Source organism: Rosa rugosa, chromosome 3 (genome assembly GCF_958449725.1).
Source record: "Rosa rugosa chromosome 3, drRosRugo1.1, whole genome shotgun sequence".
Taxonomy (NCBI): Eukaryota; Viridiplantae; Streptophyta; class Magnoliopsida; order Rosales; family Rosaceae; genus Rosa; species Rosa rugosa.
Genome location: NC_084822.1, coordinates 53,327,264 through 53,348,774, shown reverse-complemented (window position 1 = coordinate 53,348,774; position 21,511 = coordinate 53,327,264). Strand labels below are relative to the sequence as shown.

General features: G+C 40.3%; 5 protein-coding genes, 1 long non-coding RNA gene and 1 other non-coding gene across 8 annotated transcripts; 4 read left to right on the top strand and 3 right to left on the bottom strand.

The window, feature by feature from the left end:
- Nucleotides 1-429: 429 nt before the first annotated feature.
- Nucleotides 430-1,359, top strand: LOC133740593 (uncharacterized). Its single transcript, XR_009861321.1, has 3 exons — nt 430-690; nt 779-831; nt 1,298-1,359. It is a non-coding gene; the product is annotated as an uncharacterized LOC133740593 (long non-coding RNA).
- A 2,753-nt stretch (nt 1,360-4,112) lies between these two features.
- On the top strand, nt 4,113-4,186 carry TRNAV-AAC (transfer RNA valine (anticodon AAC)). Its single transcript has one exon. It is a non-coding gene; the product is annotated as a tRNA-Val (tRNA).
- A 91-nt stretch (nt 4,187-4,277) lies between these two features.
- On the top strand, nt 4,278-6,794 carry LOC133740589 (pentatricopeptide repeat-containing protein At1g20230). The gene has a single exon (XM_062168537.1). The coding sequence runs from the start codon at nt 4,296-4,298 to the stop codon at nt 6,561-6,563; it is 2,268 nt and encodes a 755-aa protein (XP_062024521.1). The 5' UTR covers nt 4,278-4,295; the 3' UTR covers nt 6,564-6,794.
- Nucleotides 6,795-6,931: 137 nt separating this feature from the next.
- Nucleotides 6,932-10,812, bottom strand: LOC133740590 (calcium-dependent protein kinase 29). Its single transcript, XM_062168538.1, has 8 exons — nt 9,898-10,812; nt 8,945-9,088; nt 8,275-8,427; nt 8,063-8,178; nt 7,721-7,888; nt 7,506-7,633; nt 7,337-7,436; nt 6,932-7,240 (listed from the first exon to the last, which is right to left on the bottom strand). Exons 1-8 carry the CDS (start codon nt 10,592-10,594, stop codon nt 7,142-7,144), a joined length of 1,605 nt encoding a protein of 534 aa, XP_062024522.1. The 5' UTR covers nt 10,595-10,812; the 3' UTR covers nt 6,932-7,141.
- A 597-nt stretch (nt 10,813-11,409) lies between these two features.
- On the bottom strand, nt 11,410-14,960 carry LOC133740592 (probable nucleoredoxin 2). 2 transcript variants are annotated; one of them, XM_062168541.1, is made up of 4 exons: nt 14,726-14,867; nt 13,148-13,379; nt 12,538-13,041; nt 11,410-12,370 (listed from the first exon to the last, which is right to left on the bottom strand). In XM_062168541.1, exons 2-4 carry the CDS (start codon nt 13,163-13,165, stop codon nt 11,738-11,740), a joined length of 1,155 nt encoding a protein of 384 aa, XP_062024525.1. In that variant the 5' UTR covers nt 13,166-13,379; nt 14,726-14,867; the 3' UTR covers nt 11,410-11,737. The 2 variants fall into 2 exon arrangements, with proteins under 2 accessions (XP_062024525.1, XP_062024524.1); XM_062168540.1 differs by lacking the exon at nt 13,148-13,379 and having other exon boundaries at nt 14,726-14,960.
- A 3,190-nt stretch (nt 14,961-18,150) lies between these two features.
- On the bottom strand, nt 18,151-18,938 carry LOC133735712 (E3 ubiquitin-protein ligase ATL23). Its single transcript, XM_062163137.1, has one exon. The coding sequence runs from the start codon at nt 18,711-18,713 to the stop codon at nt 18,315-18,317; it is 399 nt and encodes a 132-aa protein (XP_062019121.1). The 5' UTR covers nt 18,714-18,938; the 3' UTR covers nt 18,151-18,314.
- A 436-nt stretch (nt 18,939-19,374) lies between these two features.
- On the top strand, nt 19,375-21,173 carry LOC133738617 (uncharacterized). Its single transcript, XM_062166191.1, has 4 exons — nt 19,375-19,743; nt 19,969-20,071; nt 20,481-20,642; nt 20,855-21,173. Exons 1-4 carry the CDS (start codon nt 19,472-19,474, stop codon nt 21,014-21,016), a joined length of 699 nt encoding a protein of 232 aa, XP_062022175.1. The 5' UTR covers nt 19,375-19,471; the 3' UTR covers nt 21,017-21,173.
- The last annotated feature ends 338 nt before the right edge of the window (nt 21,174-21,511 follow it).

Below are 21,511 nucleotides of genomic sequence, written 5' to 3'. Positions count from 1 at the left end.
AGCAACTCCAGTTTTAATTCACTCCTCCACCTAATACTTCGATTAATCTATACTAATTTTTTTGATAAGGAAATTGCAGCTATTAATACAAGAACGTGAGCATTTAAAATTGTAACATCCCGTATTTTCACTTACCCGTTTATTAGTCATTTGGACGGTAAACGACAACTACTCTCACTTTTTACTCTAATTCGGTATTTTAGTGGCCCTAAAAGTTGACTTTTTGATCGGGCCAAAATTTGAGAAAACTTCCTTCTTGAAAGTCGTAGAGGACGTTAAACCGAGTCCGTGGACATGTGATACACCTGAATCGGAGTTCGTATGCAAAAGTTATGAGTGAATTACGAAAATTACTGTTCATGGTAAATTTTTGATATATATGGAAAGTTACCCGGGTAGGTTTCCAAAACCGGAAACCCACCCCTCTTTCTCTCTCCTCTCCCCCGACTCTCCCCCTTTCTCCTTCGGGTTTTCTTCCTCCCTCCGATTCCTCACATTCCGGCCACCATCCGGCGTGCAACCGGTCACCACAGGGGCGCCTCAACCCGCTCGTGATACCAGTGACCTGGGATTGGGGAGTTTTGGCCGTGAAAGCCCGGATCGAAGCAAGAAGTGCTCCGGTTGCAGTTTTGGGATTTTGCCGATTCCCGGCCATTCCGGCCACCTCCGGCCACCATATTCCCATCGAAGGTTCGGTTTTTGATGGAGGTTATTTCCCCTAAGGTGGTTCATTCCAATTTGTATTGTAGAAGTCGAATTGACAATTTTTCATTTCTAGGGTTCTTGGAGCTTCGGGGCTTTCCTTCACCGGCTTGATTCGACCACGTCGAGGTAAAATTGGTTGATGTTGTAGTTGAGAAGTTGGTTGGGCTTGTTGTATAGATGCTAGTGCCGGAGTTTGGTGGTCATCGGAGGAGGTCGCCGCCGGCGCGTGGTCCCCACGCGCCGCCACTGTGGGTAGCGCGTGGTGGCGCGTAGAGCAGTGTTTTAATTCCGGTTTTTAGCCCATTAAATCCTATTAATTGTGTAGAGCTTGTATGTGAAATTTGGTAATTTTTGGAGAAACTTAGAATTATATATGGATTTTGAAATTTAAGGTTTCGATTATCGAATTACGAGAATCCGACCGTCGGATATCTCTCGGTTCTGCCTTGGAACCTTTAAATTAACGAATTGGTATTAGTGGTATAATTTGGGCTAAATCCGAGGAGAATTGGGAGGTGAAATTATGAGGAGTTGATTTTAGGAATTGTATTAAATTATTGAAGAATTATTCACGGAATATAATTGTGTACAGGACGACGTACCGAGCTATTGCTCGATGACGGAACACGAATGCGTGATCGTCAGAATAGTACTGTGAGTGGACTTTTGTTTTTAAATAATGATGCATGCATTTATTTCTTAAAATAATGCTCTAGTGATTATTCATATTACATTTTGAGCAAATGAATTAATTTTCGGAATTTGATTTCGATTTATATCGTGGTTTTGCTTTCAATAATGAGTTCAAAGGTTGGTTATGATTTATAGTGTTATTTGACGAATTACTTATTTCTGAGGTAATTTCCGGAATTAAGTATATTTCTAATCGCAGATTTAAGCTCCTGGAAGATTTTCAAGATGAGTTTCGATGGAGTTGGATTTTTCTCATTTATTTTCTTGACTTTCGGTTTTGGCATTGGGAATGCCTAATTAATGATTTTGGATTTGGTTTGTTTCTTGGAGATATTGAGAGATTTTTGTTGGAAATGGGATTTGCTTTTACTAATTTCCGGTTTTGGTTACGGATTTGAGAATATTTTGGCGTGTGGGACACGCCGTCGATTTATTATTATTTCTCACTTATTTATTTTGAGTTTGAGAGAAATCTTGGCGTGCGGGGTCACGTCGTTGAATACATTGATTTTATCTCGTGAGATATATGGGGAAGCTTTATGGATTTGCTGGTTTTCGATTGTTTTTCCTCACCATACTCGGGTCATGTGATTAGGTCTCCTCCTCACTTACTTTGTGTTTGTGAGTGGCAGTTGAGGTAGCTTATTCTCCTCCTCACGTGGGTGGCAGTCGAGGTAATGTTCTCCTCCTCACACAATCTATGTGTGATTGGAAGTCGAGGTTATTAGTTCTCCTCCTCACACAATCTATGTGTGAGTGGCAGTCGAGGGTAGGTAGAGCCTGAGAGGCTCCTTTACCCGTATGGTGATATCTCTTCCCCATATCCTATCATTTCTCGACTAGCGGGGCCTAGTCTGATTTCCGTGTAACCAGCGGGGCTGGTCTTATCCTGTTGAGTATTGGAATTTCGATCTTTTCTCTCAGTTGTTTCTGACTAGCGGGGCTAGTCGGTTTTTTTTTCTTGAGCGGAGCTTCTCGTGATTTGTTTTCTAAGTCGTTGCATGCATCGAGAGTTTTTAAGGAAATAAATGGGGGAAGTATAAAATTTCTTTCGTTTGGAATTGTTTATTTTTGTCCACTCACACTAACGTGTTTTCAATACTTTTCCCCTGGGCCCTTCGGTTTCAAATGCCCAGTTTGCAGGCGAATTAGTTGAGGTCGGGCGTACACGAAATTGAGGCATAGTCAGTAGCATGGCTTCCGCATCTGCCTTTGAATTAGGTTTTCCTCATATACCTTTCTGTTAGAATTGCTCTGATTACCTATTAGATTTATGTTATTCAAGTTGAGATATGTGTTTTGTGAATTGGAGATTGATGTTGATTTGGGGAGCAGGGTGGCTCCAGGGGCATAAGGATGATTCGATTGAGAAGTGTAAATGTTCCCTACAGGTTTGGGTTGCCCATTTTAGGGGAAGTTCCGCCAAATTTTTGGTAGAATTTCTTCTAAGGTGGGCCCCGCAGGGTCACTTCGGATTTCAGGGTGAAATCCGGGGCGGGTCCTGTCAAAAATTGTTCCCAAAACCAATCAGTTGTACACGAACTATAGCTTGGTTACTACTCAGAGAACACCAAAACGCGCACCACCTCACTCCTCCCCATCTCAGAAATAGGATTTATGCCACTAGTGGTAGGCATGTTTGGCATGTACTTCCTCTTCATCTGCCTCTCACGGTGCGCTGACACCGATAGCCTATCGTCAGCCCAGTCGGATACCAACAACGGCTTGTCGTCTGCCGAGCTAGAGAAGCTACCGAAAATGAGCGGGAAAGTGCTGACAATGGACACACAGTGCGCCATCTGCCTGGATGAGATTGAAGCAGAACAACCGGCTCGGGTGGTTCCCGGTTGCAACTATGGCTTCCATCTCCAGTGCGCCAACGCCTGGCTTGCCAAGCAATCAATCTGTCCGGTTTGTCGTGGCAAACTCCGTCCTCACCAGTTTCACAGTTCATTATCATCTACAGAAAATCCATGCTAATATTAATTTTGAGTCACCTAGCTAGCTAGCTAGTGTTTTGATGAGTAATATTTACGTCAGTGTTGATCTGTTGCGTATAATTTGGCACTTTATTTGTTGATGTGATCATACATTCACAGACTGTATAATAATTTGGCACTTTATTTGTTGATGTGATCATACATTCACAGCTTATATACAGTCTCTCTGATTTCTAGGTTATTAATATAAATTTATTTGTATTCCCTTTATTAATTAAGGAATATTTAAATCGTTAATTGTCTTGAACCAGCATGCACGATCACTTTCATATTAATTTATTTTTCTCGCTTTGGTTGAATGACATCCATGATTCAATCAGATTTTCCTAATTAATTAAGAATCAAAATGTAGAAAGGTATATCCAGCCTAGATCTCAACAGATTAGTTTAGAATTTAAGAATCGAAAAATATGAAAGTAAATTGTAGATGATTCTATATCAGATAAAGATTTGGACAAACGTGTAAGGGTAGATGATTCTATATCAGGTAAAGATTTGGACTTTTATCGATCTAGGTTCGAATTCACTTGAATGCGCCCGGCCATCTGGAATTTCTCTCATCAGTATCATATCATCCCCAAGTGGTATTTGAGGTGAAACAATAAGGTGGTGAATCCGTTGAACGGGGGAGATTGGCTACTTTCCGATTGAGGTTAAATCTTACTGTTAAACATTATGATATGATTCCATAAGAAACTCGAAAAGTAGCAAAAAGGTTTCGTGGTGTAGTTGGTTATCACGTCAGTCTAACACACTGAAGGTCTCCGGTTCGAACCCGGGCGAAGCCATTTAAAATTTTAATTTTTTAACCGTTTTCTATTAGAAACGACAAAATTCATAGAGTTCACATTTTTGGAGGGAAAACGCTGCAGAGTGCAGAGTGACTGCAGACAAACCATGAGCCGGCAAGTTCTCAATCTCTCTGACCATTTGCTTCCCAAACTCCTCCACTTCTTAAACCCCTCGTCTTCGTTATCACAGGCCCAACAAGCCCATGCCCAGATTCTGAAAACAGGTCTCTCCAATCACACCAATCTCACCACCAAACTCCTTTCTCTCTACGCCAACACCCTCTGCTTTGCAGAAGCCAAACTCGTCCTCGATTGGATCCCCCACCCCAACTTGTTCTCTTTCTCCACCCTCATTCATGCCTTCTCAAAGCTCAATAGCTTCGGCAATGCACTTGCCTTGTTCTCCCAAATGTTATCTCGGGGCCTCGTCCCGGATAGCTTCCTCTTCCCCAGTGTCGTCAAGGCCTGTGCCGGATTGCAATCTTCGCACTCCGCCAAACAGGTCCATGCGATTTCCTTTGCTTCCGGGTTCGGTTTCGATTCGTTTGTGCAATCCTCTTTGGTGCACATGTATATCAAATGTGACCGAATGAGGGATGCACAGAAGGTGTTTGATAGAGTGCCTGAGAGAGATGTGATTATTTACAGTGCTTTGATTTCTGGGTATTCTCGCCGCGGGTGTGTTGATGAGGCCCTGAAGCTTTTAGATGAGATGAGGGGTTTGGGTTTTGAGCCAAATGTGGTGTTGTGGAATGGGATGATTGCCGGGTTTAGTCGGAGCAAGTTGTATGCTAGTACAGTTGCCGTGCTTCAGAAAATGCATTCGGAAGAATTTGAACCCGATGGCTCTAGTATTTCTAGTGTTCTTCCTGCTGTAGGGGACTTGGGGGGTTTAGACGTTGGGATTCAGATTCATGGCTATGTCATCAAGCGGGGACTAAAGTCGGACAAGTGTGTTGTTAGTGCACTTGTCGATATGTATGGGAAGTGTGCCTGCACGTCGGAGATGTCTCGAGTTGTTGGTGAAATGGAGGAAATAGATGTTGGTGCTTGCAATGCTTTAGTTACAGGGCTTGCCCGAAATGGTCTTGTTGACAATGCACTGGAGGTGTTTAGGCAATTTAAGGGCAAAGGAGTGGAACTCAATATTGTGTCTTGGACCTCCATAATTGCTAGTTGTTCCCAAAATGGGAAGGATATGGAGGCTTTGGAGCTTTTTAGAGAGATGCAGATCGAGGGTGTGGAGCCAAACTCTATGACTATTTCTTGCTTGCTTCCGGCTTGTGGCAATATTGCAGCCTTGATGTATGGGAAGGCAGCCCATTGTTTCGCTCTCAGGAGGGGGATGCTTAGTGATGTGTATGTGGGCAGTGCATTGATTGATATGTATGCAAACTGCGGCAAAATCCAATTATCTCGACTTTGTTTTGATAAAATGCCCACTAGGAATTTGGTTTGCTGGAATGCAGTTATGAGCGGATATGCAATGCATGGAAAAGCTAAGGAAACTATGGAGATCTTTCATATGATGCAGAGGAGTGGACAGAAGCCCGATATCATCAGCTTCACCTGTGTATTGTCTGCATGCAGCCAGAACGGTCTAACAGAAGATGGATGGTATTATTTTAACAGCATGTCAAAAGAACACAGTATAGAAGCTCGGATAGAACATTACGCTTGCATGGTCTCACTACTCGGTCGTGCTGGAAAACTTGATGAGGCTTATTCCATGATCAAGAAAATGCCATTTGAGCCTGATGCTTGTGTTTGGGGAGCTTTGCTGAGTTCTTGTAGAGTTCACAACAATGTGACTTTAGGGGAGTCTACTGCAAAGAAGCTCTTCAATTTAGAACCGGAAAATCCTGGGAACTACATTCTGTTGTCCAATATTTATGCTTCGAAGGGCATGTGGACTGAAGTAGATAGAGTGAGAGATATGATGAAGAGTCTGGGATTGAGGAAGAACCCTGGCTGCAGTTGGATCGAATTCAAGAACAGAGTTCACATGCTTCTTGCAGGAGACAAAGCACATCCTCAAATGAACCAAATTACGGAAAAGTTGAACAGATTGAGCTCACAGATGAAGAGATCAGGCTACCTCCCCAATACCCACTTTGTATTGCAAGATGTGGAAGAACAAGAGAAGGAGCAGATTTTGTGTGGACACAGTGAGAAATTGGCAGTAGTGTTGGGGCTTCTGAACACTCCTCCAGGGTCTTCCCTTAGGGTAATTAAGAACCTCAGGATCTGTGGTGATTGTCATTCTGTTATCAAATTCATATCCAGCTTGGAAGGGAGAGAGATTTCAGTCAGAGACACCAATCGCTTTCATCATTTTAAAGATGGAGTTTGTTCTTGTGGGGATTACTGGTGAAATTAACAGCCTAGCGGATTGAGGGCTTACTCTTCGAGGAGACTGAGTGTTCCTTCACAATTAGGGTTCCAACTTAAATGGGGATGATCAATATCTCCAACTACTCGACAGAAAAGCTTTAATGGTGGTGATGGATCAGTGTGTGGTTAACTAGAATCATTAAGCTTTTATCCGAAGAAAAGAGAAGGCGAAATCCACTGCTACACTCGGGGCGGTTCTTCACTGGTGCTTGAAACTTCAACCTTGATCGAGATTGGTGCTTGAAACTTCAACCTTGATCGAGATACGCACGAGCAACCAATTGCGTATGTGGAAATTGATGAGAGAAAATTTGGATGACCCCTGTTTGAATTGGTTCGGACAAAGTATAGTCTTTACAAAAGATACGGCATTGCATACAAACATTTGTTCCATACTTCCATTATTAGTTGCTTCGTGTCATTATTTTTATAACAAAAAAAAAATTGAAATCTTATTTACATATGAGTTACAAACACCAAGAGGCAATCTGCTGCTATAGACATCGATCAAGTAGGAAACAGAGCTTGGATTTCGGAGTTATTGATCGAGTTCATGGATTATTCAGGTAGAACAATCACCCTATCTGGTTTATCATCGTAATCTGCAACTCCCCGTGTCATCATGGCTACGAACTCCTCATAATTGATTCTCCCATCCTACAAATATACAATCATGATTATCAGTCAGAATGCAGTCATCTAGTCGTACCAAGAGTGTTGTAAAACAGAGGAAGATGAAAATAAGTTGATTACTTTATCAGTATCCACATCTTCAAGGACTTCATCTATCGTAGCCTCATCCCCCATCCCATATTCAGTCATTGCTTGTCTTAGCTCATCTCTTGTGATAAACCTGCTCAGCTTACACCAGTCAATAAGGATTCAACAAGAATATTTAAGTTTTAGAGAACAGTAAACGAACCCGCTCTGATCCTTGTCAAAGTAAAGGAAAGCCTTGTGCAAGTTTTCTTCCTTCTCCAGTTTGTGTCGATGCATGGTTGCAGTAATGAATTCAGTGTAATCAATAGTCCCATTATTGTCTATGTCAGCCTATTCAGAAAAATAACTAATCATAACTTGATAGTGTTCAGAAAAGTAAATGGCTAAACTAGTCTTCATGAGTTTTATAGTACTCACAGCATCCATCAGCTGCTTTATTTCTGCTTCTGTAAGCTTAGATCCCAGCCTTGACAATCCAGTTCTTAGTTCTTCAACTGTGATATTACCACTACCATCTGTGTCAATGTTGTTGAACATTTGTTTCAGGCCATGAATCTCTTCTTCAGAAAGCGTTTCTGCTATGACCTTTAGGAAATTCATATTTCAATAGTATTTAGACATTGGCGATGAAAAATGTAACATTAAGAACACATACAGATAGACCTAATCAAAAACCAATTATGGAGTGCGTTTGTTCCCTACTACCATCATTTAAGATATCCTCTCAAAAATTGAAAATGGAGGTGAAAAAAATCATACCTTTAGAGCAAGTTTCTTCAACTTGTTCATTGCTCTGAACTGTTTCATCCTAATCAGCACAGCACTATCAATAGGTTTGTCAGATGCTTCACCATCTTTCTTCATCCATTGATGCTCTGGGTAAATTGCACAATCCAAATGATATTAATGGACAACTTTCCCTAAACTTTGCTGTTACAGTTTCACACTTTCACAAGCATTCACACACTTACCAAGAACTTCAGCAGCTGTAATCCTTTTCTTAGGGTCCATTGTTAACATTTTCCTGATGAGATCCTTTGCCGCATCAGATATAGAAGGCCATGGCGCACTATGCAAGTCAAGTTTTCCTTCTATAATTGAGTCAAATATCCCTTTCTCGGTCTCTGAAACAGAGTTCGTAGACAAAGATCAAAAGCACTGAATTGAAAATAAAACAATCAAATAAAAGACATCAGGGCAAAAGATATTTATTACAAGCATGAACAATTCTCTTGCTAAATCCAAAGGCATAGCCAGACCGCTCACTATCCACCAGAATAGCAATAAGCATTTTAAAGCTGAACAGCTCAAAAAAGTAAATAAGGTAGTTTACTCAAGCTCCCTTAATAAACACCTGTTTATGAAATGTTTCTTCCGTGAGTGCCTACTATCCGGCAATTATGACAACAAGCATCCAGTTCAAACACATACACGAATTCAGAATTAATTTCATCCTACTCCCTTAATCTTACTGCAGCAATCCATTGCCGGATCCAAACAAAATTTGAGGTATGTACAAATAGATTGTTCGTAGTGCCTATAAGATTCTCAAATGTTACTATTTGATTTTCAGCTGGCTTTCTGGTGCAACACCAACTAAAACAAAACTAAAGTATGCAATTTACTAATTTAGATACGCACCCGCCCAAAATGGAGGTACTCCACTTAGAAGAATATACAAGATGACTCCAGCACTCCAAACATCTATCTCTTTCCCATAATTCCGCCGCAACACTTCTGGCGCCACATAGTAGGCACTCCCAACAATGTCCCTGTAAACTTTGCCTGGAGAGTTGTTAACAGACCATTCCTCAGTATATATCATATTCATATTCATGACACTAGATTCCACAAGCAATATGTCAAGAGCTTACAATAACAATTTGTTTTGCATGTTGTTCTTCTAGTTTCCATCAATTGCAAGAAAACAGTTAGATTATTAGTGGAATACATTGCCTACTGTGAAATACGGCAAACAGGTGCCTCAGTGTTTCTGTGTAATTATGTGATTAAAATTGCAGTATTCTAAATTCTAAATATCATTAGAGCTCTAAAAATATTGTTTTTGTAACGTTAAGTCTTACACAAAGTCACCAAATAGTCTATGCTTATTTTGGAGTGTGATACACGTCCGCCCTTGGAAAGTTTGATGGTGATGTGCTTAAATGGACACTAAAAAGTGTCCTCCTCATGTGTGAAACTGTGAATCTGAATCATGTGTGGTTTGTTTTCTTTGTCCTCTACCTCTTCTTTATAACCGAAAAAAAAAAAAATGTTGACTTGGTTGACCTATGATGATCCCATCCCTATCACATTGACTTGGTCTTCTTGACCCACAAACACAGTGGCACAATTCTTTGGAACAATTATTTCATCCCTATCCTCAAAATACACAGGGTACAGTTAGATGGAGTACATAAAATTTAATAACTATGTTGCTATTCTTATTCAATATAGAGAAATAGAGACTGTGTGTACTTCACCTAATTCCACACTATCTGAGCTTCAAAATAGCCGAATCCAAAGTAGAGCGTAAACATCACGTAGCTAAACTAAATTAATTCGACCGGAAATGATAGTAAAAATGAACTAACCTTGCTCGATGAAGACAGAGAGACCAAAATCAATGGCCTTTATGGGTGCATCCTCATCCTTACTTACAAGCAAGAAATTCTCAGGCTTCAAATCCCTATGCATCACTCCCATAAAATGACACACATGCACCACATTCACAATCTGCCGGAAAATCTTGGCCGCTTCACGCTCGGTGTAGCTTCCCTTGGCAATAATCCGATCAAAAAGCTCGCCGCCGGTGCAGAGCTCCATAATCAAATGCAGATTCTGGCGGTCCTCAAAAGCACCTTTGAATTCAACTATATTGGGCTGGCCTGTTAAGTGCTCCAGAATCAGAACCTCTCTCCGCAAGTCCTCAATGTCCTTATTCGTCACGAGTTTTTTGCACGATATGGACTTGCAAGCGTATTTTCGGCCAGTGGATTTCTCCGTGCAGAGACGCGTGACGCCGAACTGGCCGCGGCCCAGCTCCTTCTGGAGGGTATAAACGGAATTTACGTCGGCGTAAGGCTTGCCCAGAATTGGTCCGATTTGGGAGGACGAGGGGCTCTTGCCGAAAGAGCCTCCGGAGTAGGGGCTGGGTTTGGGTGGAGCTGGCTGGTGAAACGGGTCGGGTTTTTTGTTGGGTTGTGTTTGTTGGAAGTGGTGAGGTGGTGATTCTGATGATGAAGAGATTGGGATATCATGGGTGTGGGATTTTGTGAAACAGAGTCCCATCTCAGAAAAGAAAAATTATCAGAGAGACAAAAGAGATGAAGAAGAAAAAGGGTTTCAGTTTCAGACTTTGAAAGTGTGTGTGAATGGGTTTAAAAGAGTTTGGGAGGAGGAGGTTTGGGTTTGCTTCTTGTTCTTCTTCTACAGTAGTGCTTTATTCTGTGCTTTGCTTTTCGTCTTTGATGAGCATCATTCTTCCTTGCTTCCTTCACTCTTTTCTTTGGGCAAGCATTAAAAAGTTGGAGACGCTTTTACAACGACAGCTGAGGCGACGGTTTCCTCTTGCGCCCGCTTGCTTCAGTCACGTGTCCGTTTTCGATTTTATGGGCCTACGAGTTTGATTATATGAGTGTTCCCGAAATGACATTGTCTAATTCTACTTGGACTTTGATCCAGTTGCTGTTTTGGACTTTGAACATGAACACTTCAGTTCCAGGGCCCAATAAACCCACGACATGCGAGAGGGCCTGATAAGCTTGGGAAAATTACAGAACTTTAGAGAGGTGATTAACATTTATATAACTTACTTTTCTGATGGTTGCGTGACTGATCCGTTAAGTTGTGCGTGTTGTCTTATTTGTTCGTTTTGATGAAGTCGCATTACACACATTCCTAAATTTTTAAGGTGAGATGATAAGTTCACAAAACTATTTCCGTCTTGATTTCCGTCTTTTAATATTTTATATTCACTACACTATGCAATAATGAATTTTACAATAATTAAGACTGAATTGTTTACTTCTTATACATGAATTTAGAGTTATTCAAAAAAAAAAAAAAAATACATGAATTTAGAGAGATCTTACACCAACTTTCCATAGAATAAATTTTCGTTTTTCTTTTGCTTTGATACTCTCTTGCCAGAATTGTTGGCATCACTTGCCAAGAGGCATACAAAATAAACGAAGGGATAATCAAGGAGCTGCAACCCTATATCCGACCTACGGTAGCAGTTGATCGAACATCATAAAGTCTCAATTACTTGAGAATTCGAATAAGATACAGACCAGGGAACCGTAATCCCTATAACCATGCAAATTAAAATAAACAGACCAATAGTATAATAAGCTTTCATGACATATAACACAGCAGCGATCAATTTAGTATAATTAGCATCATTGATTAGCAGTCAAACGAATCGATGAATCACGTATTGACTGCACCAGTAGCAGCTGCGACACACTTGGGGTGCACCTCATATCCACATTCAAGACACTGATAAGCCCAACCGCATCCTTGTTCATCACAGTCACAACATATAAAGGGTCCTCCTCCATTGCCTTCGGACACCAAATTCAGCTCATGCCTATGCCCTCCATGGTACACCGACCTGGGCAGGCTCTTCGCCTCTTCATCCATTTTCTTCTCCAGCAATTCCAACTTCGCATCGGTGAAGGGATACGCATTTTCTTTGTACAAGTTTATCAGATTTCTACCCTGCCTGGTGACAGTTTTACCATCCGGCCCCAAAATTACCAAACAAGGAATACCTTTGACATCGAAATGCTTCACAAGCTCTTTGATGTTGGGATCCTCAAAAGGCAATGCCAGCCATGGCATGGTGCTGAAGTAGGCTTCAAAGGATGTTCGGTCACGATCACTTGAAACAAACACTATCTCGAAGTCCTCTCCATCTTGTTGTTGATCACCTACTAGCATTTGCTCTTTAATCTTCTTGTAGATTGAGATTAGCCTAGGAGTGAAATTAACGCAGGGAATGCACCATTGAGCTGAGAAGTAGAGTCCAATTGTCTTGCCTACCAATGAGGCCACAGGCACCTGCGCATGTAGATAAATACGTACATGATTAAATCCCAAGTAGTTACCGCAATGTCGTAAATATTGGCAGATTTAGAACTTTTCCAGGATACAAGAAAATTTACTGATCGAGGTATTCCAGTGCTTGTGTTAGAGGTCCTGGAGGACTTAAATTGCTAATCAATTACCTGATTAGGCGTCTGATGGCCCAGAAGAAGATAGTGTCTGTCGTGGTTCGTTAGTAGATTGGTCAAGGTCTGGTTCTCATGCTTCTGTTTCTCCTCCTCCTCCAACTGTTCCAGCCTCTGTCTAGTAAAAGGGAAGGCTTGGACACCATAGCGATAAATGAGCTCAACTCCATCATGCAACGTAGCCCCATCACCATCACTAGGTTGCAGAATAACCAAGCTCGGAATTCCCTCTATCTCAAACTTGCGGTTCAGAGCTTTCTTGGTCTCTAAATCCGAAAACGGAATCGCCAGCCACGGCATGCAAGCATGGTAGGTGTTAAAGGCGTCAGAGTCTTCATCAGATGATATGTACACAATCTCAAAGCTAGACCCCGTAATGCTACTGTTCTTAAGCTGATTATAGATACCAACTAGGACTTGGTTGAAGTTCCAGCAGGGCGGGTACCAATTGGCTGAGAAGTAGAGCCCTATTATCTTCCCATCAAGATCAGCAACTTTCACCTGTCACAGCGCACCAAAATCGGTGGTGATTACGTGAAATCAATCAAATAGCGAAAGAGATGATCGGACACTGTCATCCAGAAATATATTCTTTGGACATACGTACCCAACTGGTTTCCAACATGAACTAGAATAGTGATGGATCTAATGGGCCGCTTCAATAATTCCGACAACAGTGGACCATTCTGTGCCGGCCCAAAGCCTAGAATCTACGGAAGCTTGATTGCGATGTTCTACCAAATTTACTTTTACAAGGTGGATAGGTGTCGGTACTAGCTTGGGACACGTGCCAGCTAATTGATTAGGACAGCGATTTCGGCATGTGAATCTCGTGACAGCTAAGCATTAATAGATTAACATCAATTAGGGAAGATATATATATATATATATATTTTTTTTTTGGGCTGATTAGGAAATGCAGAAAACAAGGGAAGAATCAAATGTTGATAGTGACTTATCGCTAAAATGTAATATGCATGGTTTGGTAATTGCTACTTTAGTCTGAATTAAGTTGGCTTGTCCACAATCCATATATGATTTTATTGGTAAACATTGCCAAATTTGGGGGCAGGTGCAGCAAAAATGATAACATAAGCTAAATATCACCCGTACCCAATGTAGGTGAGTGAGTGGAATTAATGTAGTCGGTAGTCCAGATGAGTTTTATAATTATTGTTGGTTTGTGTTCTTTTATGCACAGAGATTATTTGCCCTAATGACGCGAATTGAACAAAATCTTGAAATCTTCTATTTAATCAATGACATTTCACTAGTGACATTTCAATTATCGCAGGCAACATTTTTCTGAATAACAACAGCTGGAAAACGCATGCGTTTATATATATATATATATATATATATATATATATAAACGCATGCCATTTACATTTCAATTGATATATATATGTGTATATATCACAGGACCAGCTAGAAAACGTTATTTTGATCATTGATTGTATTTCGAGCAGCATGCAGTTACGTACACACATATTCCCCGATCTGTCTATCGAAGACAGCAATATCCCGTAACTTTTTTTTATTAATCTTAGTGCAAGCAAGGGAAGTATTTTCTGCACGAACTAATCCAGATGAAGAAGCTAGATCTTCAATCAGATATTACGAAATCGAAGTTAGCAACTCGATCATATACATATAACATATTATATATTCAAGTACGCATGCAATGCCTTACATATAAGTATATATTGTATGTGTGTATTTATTGGGATTAATTATTAGCCCTGTACATACAAGATCAATCTAACACCGAAATAGTCTTTAATTTATGAAACATAAGTAGATATTTCAGAGTTATTAAGGAGGATTTCAGAGCATTATACCGCCAAATTATTAAAAATAATAAATTCGATAATTATTCACACTAAATAGTTTATATAAATTAACTTTTTATTCCTAATTAGCGTTCTTAATTAACTTCATCTCTCGTTTCAAAAAAAAAAATAAATTAACTTCGTCTATTAATTAACCAGTTAAGTCGAGTTAAACACCAGAGAAATGTCTAACCAAGTTAATTAGTTCATTTTTTTTTTTGCTCCTGCTTAAAATCGATCTCCAAAGTTAGGCCAGAACCTTTAAGTGTATGTATCCGTATATCTAGACAGATCGAGCGACTGTACGACAGCGAGATAGAAAGGCAGCTAGAGAAGGAAGGAAGAGAACCAACCTGATTTCCAGATGGAGAAAGAAGATAATCACGATCTGTGGAGGCCAGCAGAGATGAAATTCTAGAGCTTGAAACCCTCTCAGCCTCAGCACCAACAATACCAGCACTAGTTCCGTTGCTCAGGGCTTGATCATGGTTACTCATCATCTCCTTCATCATCAACCTCTTCCTCTCTCTCTCTCTCTCTCTCTCTCTCTCTCTCTCTCTCTCCCCCCAAAAGTTAAGACAAACGAAGAGTACTGGTGCTTCTATCCGAAATGAAAATCGGCAGCAAGACAGACAGCAAAAATTCTAATATGGACCAAGGTGTAGGTGGACCATAGGCAAAATGAAGGGCAAAATGGGACATTTGGTGGCAAAATATCTGATTTTTTTGCCTAAGTGCAGGTGGACCTTGGTCCATGAAAGTCTCTTTGGACAGACAGAGACCTATTAATATTCCTGAGAACCTAATTCCTTTTACCACGTCAGTACTTGTGTGTGTGTGTGTGTGTCCTCTGTATACTTCGTATTAAGCCTGCCATATACACATCATCAAAACACCCCACACACAGCCTTCATTTTCTATTGCTTATATAATTGGAGTTGGACTAGCCAGGAATTACTACGCTGCACTACGGCGCACTTTATATCCGGTGCTTCACCAATCAATCACCACCACGGTTTCTATCAAGTCCTCTCACAGTGTGCCACATGTTTAGACATTGGGATTGGAATTGCTATGAAGCATGATATGATTGCAACGCTTAGGTAGTGGCACTTGGCAACATGGCCGATGCAAGCTAGGTATAGCTAGCTAGGTCCGTGTTGTCATAAAGAACTCTTTGAATTGGTGGTTGTTACTGATTTGTGAAAGCCAAACAAAAAAGAGGGGACACATGTCGCACGCGCACTATCGCTCTTTCCCATTTTCCAATCCCTCTTTCGTCAACTATTCCTTTTCCTGGCCTGGCTTGTTCGTGGAAAATATGATTGGTAAGCTGAACTTCAAAAATTAACTCCACAAAACTACCCTTTTACATCGGCACTGATGCAAATCGATCGAGCTTTAATGAGTCTAGAGTCTAGACGTCTAGTATGCAACGTCAACCAGTTCCGCTTTCTTGGTCTGAAAAGTATATTAATTGTTGGAACTTGGAAGTAGGTTGAATCGCCAAATGGCTTTAGATTTCCGGTTTCCGCTATAGCTGAACATAGAAGAAAATATTATTTATACCAATATTGAGGGGTACGGTGGCGAGTAATGACACGAAATTCACGTGGTGGAAAAATCAGGATACATGGATAAATTAGTTACAGAAAGGTTTCTTTTTCTCATGAAGTTGTTGAATTCTCTTATTTGTAACAAGATATTCAACTACAATAAAATATTTTATCAATAAAATTTTCATTATCCCAGATTTAGATATATGTGTATTAATTCATTCTATAATTATTTTGAATTTCCTTTTGTGAGAAAAGTGATAAGTAATTTATAGTGATTCAATTACTTATCTTCTATCTTGCAATATATATAATCCGTTGAGATATATATATATATATAGAACATCACTTATTGTGTGGGGCGTAGTCAACTTGCATTTTAATTTTCTATATTTTAAACTTTTAATTTAGCATCATAAATCATGTTTTGAGAGTGTTTTATTTCTTTCTTCAACGCGTAATGAAAGTGGAGAGTCGGAAAACAAGTGTGTGTCATAGACATAGTAGTTCGACATACTAATCTATAGAAGTTGTTAAAGCAAGTTCACCCATGGGTCATCAGGCCACTTACTATTCACTATTTTTTATGTGTATTTTCATCATCTGGGTCACGAGCACAGTGTATTTCGTATCCTGAGTCACTTTCTGGGTCACCATGATGACACAAGTATTTTGTGCCCTGGGTCACGGGTACAATGTATTTCGTGACTCAGAGAGTGAAAATAAACACACAAAAACAGTAAATAGTAGGTGACCCGGTAATCCAACGGGTGAACTTACTCTTAGTTTTGCCTTGATAAATATGCGGTATTAAAGCGGGTAAAGCAACAGAGACGCCACCTGTCTCATTGCATTGCATAAAAGGCCGAAAGTAAAGAGAAAAGTGGGGGCCTTCTTTTCAGAATTGAAGGAGGGGACGAGGGGTGGTCCTATTATCGTAAGCTGTCCAGACACGTACGAGTCATTAGCTAGCTAGCTGACGTTTCCATTAAAACGATATATAGCTAGCAAAGTAGCCAAGACACAATATTGTTTATTTAGCGACTCATGTGGGTGGCCACATTGCCGCTATCGTTTCAAAAATTTGAGAATATACTTTCACACACGTATGTGATCAGGTGGGAGTTTCTTCAAATTCAAGTTAAGCTAAAAAAGTTGATTATTCAACTTCTCAAGTCTTGTTTATTCGTATAACAGTATAACTAGTTAGTTTTACACTTAAGATGCTACATCGAGTAGAGTTTGTCGTTTTCCACTTTTTGGGTTGTTTTTCTACGACCAAGATTAGCACCGGAGATCCAGAAAACTCCGACGGCTGGGTCATCGGCAGATCGGAAGGAGAAGCCGTGGGCTTGGTTTGTGGTTTGGATCTGCTGTCTTGGGCCCTTATGCTAGATCAGTTGCTGCCGCCCTTTGTGGGCTTTGTATGCTATGACAAGCCCATTTTTGGGCCTTTGCCAGTACCAACTTTCCCAAGAATCCACTGTCCGAAGGCCAATACATTGTCGCCACTTACACGTATAACTTGCTATTATGAATCGCTTCCAACAAGCTTGAGGCAAAAGAAAGTAAGAATTGATTATAGAATTCAATCGATTGGGTTACAGCTGCGGCATTCCCTTAATTGGCTTCAATATAAACATGTACGCTTGGCACATTTATGCTTAATTTACAGCTGGTGATCAAATTATGTTGTTTGTGTACGTGAAGAAACATGATCTCCTCCCGATTGATAAATTGAATCGGAATTGGTGTAAGTCAAACTTACATAGCAAAGCATGAAAGGAAGGAATATTCGAATCATAGTAACTACTTGTGGTAGAATTTCAATTCTCAGGTTGGAATCATTAATGAACAATAAGTCTTCCCCAGATAGTTGCATATACATACGTACAGCTAGCACACCATTCTAGAATACCTGTGCGACTGCAAATTTCTCAGAGCAGATGCACCGCTGTATTGCCACCAAACCAATCCCATGCAAGCCGGGGACTAAATGGTCATTTACCATACCGGCCAATGTAAACTGATTGGACTTTATAGTACGTAGCGCCGTCTGGCACAAAAAATTATATATAGTTGCAAATTTTAAATTACCGTTTAATTCATATTTTGGACTGTGAAAAGTTTGTGTCTGTTCGATCATGCCTGCCTGTCCGTTTGGTCTGAGAAATTGAAATCTCATCAAATCATGCATGCAATACTAACATAGTGGAAAAAGATTCGATGATTTTAATCAGATAGTGAAAAACCGAAATCATACATGATATCAAAGCCCTAATAAATTATAGCATTGTTCTACATCTGACAGCTGACACTAATATATACTGGTAGCTTAATTATAAATGCTTTTCCTTCTCTCTGAACTAGCCGTCATGTAATTTAGCTAGCATGGATTTTCATCAGAGGAAGTGAGAAACTGCTGAGGTTGGAGTTTGGCTCTACAAACCGGACAGAATGACTGCATAGAAAGCCAGGTATCGGCGCATTGGAGATGGAAGCCGTGGTTACAACCTGGAACCACCCGAGCCAGTTGCTCTGCCTCGATCTCCTCCAGGCACACCGCGCACTCCGTCCCCCTGGTCAGCTCTTTGCCGCTAGTTTTCGGCAACTTGTCGAGATCAGAGGCCGACAAGCCCTTCTCGGAAACCCGCTTGACCGGTAACCGAGGCTCTGCCGACGACCTAGTATTAGCGGCGAACCATAAGAGACAGATGTAGACCACGAACACAGCGCTCATGCCTACGCAGGGTAGGAAAAGCAATAAGAAGATGGAGAAGAGCATTTTGTGTGGTATTAGATTTGTGAAATTAAGGTGTATATATATGTATAGTAGGCATACAGTGGTGAAATAGGGTTTAACTGAGAATTAAATGAAGGCTTGGTAGCTGGAATCTGAGGTGGTTTTACAGAGAGTAGCAACCAAGGTGACGTGTATTTTGATCGGGGTGTGTAGTTTACGTAACGGCCATTTTTGGAAGTGAGGGATCGTTTTGCTTGCAGTTCTGGTTTTGGTGGAGTGAAACGTGCATCGTATTTCGCAAGTTCTGGTAACTCTTTTACTGCGCTGTGGGTCCCGTGGGCTGTTGGTGGACAGCTGTCAGGGGCTGAGCAGCCTTGAATCGACCTGTCAGGACTCAGGTTTTGGGCTGCATGCACCATCAGTGGAAGAGAAGGCCCAATGTTTAAACTAATTGAACCTTTGGGTTTTTTTTCTTGGACTTATAAGTAATTTTCAACTTGATTGATTAATCTTTGATATACATGACAAACAAAAGAGGTGGAAAAAGAATTTGGACAATTTGATAACTTCGAGTTGAACAAATTGACATAATCCGGGTACATACATACCCTATTATTTAACTCGGTCATAATCACGGGGTTATAAAAATACCTGCACAAAGACAATAATTCATTTTGAACAATACAGTACATATCTGGTCCTGTAAAAAAAAAAAAAAGGGGGTGGGGAGAGTATTTGTCGCTGTATAAGTGATTATTGTGCTCAGGTGAGTTTACCTTGCACAGTCCACCCGAAGAAATATGGAGGAAGCAAAGCACAAAATCGTCATAGTACAAACCGCTTTGCTGTTGCTGTTGGTTTTGGTTTTAAATGGGTATGCACAGAACTTGCCCCCTGCCAAGTACGATGGGTTCTTGTACGAGCATCGCCTAATTGACCCGGATTCGATTCTCATCGAAGCTTTCTTTGACCCGGTCTGCCCGGACAGTAGAGATTCCTGGCCACCCCTCAAACAGGCCCTAGCCTACTACGGCCCTCACGTCACTCTTGCTGTGCACCTATTACCGTTGCCGTAAGTAGATTCCGCCTTCTCTGTCTCTATTTTCTATTGCTGGTTGGTCAGCTTGAACATCGAGTGCATGTCTAAGTAGAATTCCAAATTGTTAAGTTGTTGAGATGAGTGATGTTTTTGATTGGGCAATCGTAACTAATTTCAGACCTTACCCTTGTGAATTGAGAATTATGGATATGCTTTGTGGTATTGAAATGATGGAAATAGTTTGTTTTGAAATTGCAGTTACCATGACAACGCTTTTGTTGCTTCTCGTGCTATACACATTGTAAATAAGCTGAAACCTTCTGCTACGTTTTCCGTGTTGGAGTGGTTCTTCAAGAATCAGGTATAGGATGAAGAACTTTCACCAGCTTTTATAACATCATATTCGTCTTCACTTGCTCTGCTGATTGGCATTGACTTCCTCCGCTTGTGTGTACTTAAATGGTTTCATTTGTAAATTGAAAGGCAAGCATGAATTAAACATGGTTTGCGTGAGCTATTATATTCCCACAAAATCTATTGGTCTATTTGGAGTAAGGATTGAATTTGGTGGAATCAGTTCATATTTGGCTGCAGGGTGCTTTCTGAAATTAAACACTACTAATTGACTGGTTTTCATGCTCGTTTTCCTCTTGTGAAATCCAGTAGATGACGGAATTGGTCACATGGTAGTTAATTAGCTAAAATGATTTGGTGTTAGTTATTCTTGTTTAAGTTTCTTTTGTTCTTAACTTGATTCGAGTATTGAACAGGAGAGGTATTACAATGCTCAAACGCGCAACATTTCTAGGGCTTCCATTGTGGATGACTTAGTGAAGCAACTAACAGCAGTACTTGGGAATTCTTATCATAGTTCCCTGGAATCAGGCTTTAATGACCGGAAAACTGATCTCACAACAAGGGTTTCCTTTAAGGTAATGTGCATTGTTTTACACATGCTTCAATTACTTCTAGGCTGGCCATATAAATTGCATTCTATCACACAATCTTTTGTTCTTTAGAACAGACTGGTTACCTGTGGTTATTGGCAAACTAGCAAGAAGTGAAGAAACAGTACTTGTTTTTTGCTATTGTTAATCTCGAATTCTAATCAAGAATCTCATGTTGAATGTATTCTGTCGTGCAGTATAGTACTTCAAGAGGGGTGTATGGAACGCCTACTTTCTATGTAAATGGATTTGTATTGCCTGATTCTGGCGATGCTCTAGATTTTAACGGGTGGAAAAAAGTGATTGACCCATTAGTTACGGCACCAAAGAAACAGGAAAATTTGCATTTCTTCTTATAAAGGATGTAGCTACTTGGTTCATGTTCTTGAAAGGCTGAAGAATGAAGTCCACAATGTGGTTTCAATGTGTATATTAATGAACCTGGCCATTAGGCCATGGAATAAATGATCTGTAATGCAACACTATGGTGAAAATTGGATCTGGTCTGCTTAAGAATTTGGCACCTCTCTATTAATAGTGTTGCAATTGACCTTGTGCTTCCAATTTTATGAATTACCTTAGGGTGGTTCTAGTTGGACCTCCAATTTTTTTAAATTATTAATAGACTTTGTCAAGTCATATGAAAAGACAAATAAGGACAAAGAGAGCAAAATGAAAAAAAATAAAAGAAAAAAAAAATAATAACTCTTCTTACCTCCCTAAATAACATTCAATTAATTTTTTTTTTCTTCATAATTTCCTTATATCGCCATATGATTTTATAATTTACCTAAACTAATTATGTAAAAATAATAATTTCTATACATGGCTCATCATTTAATACAAAAATAAAT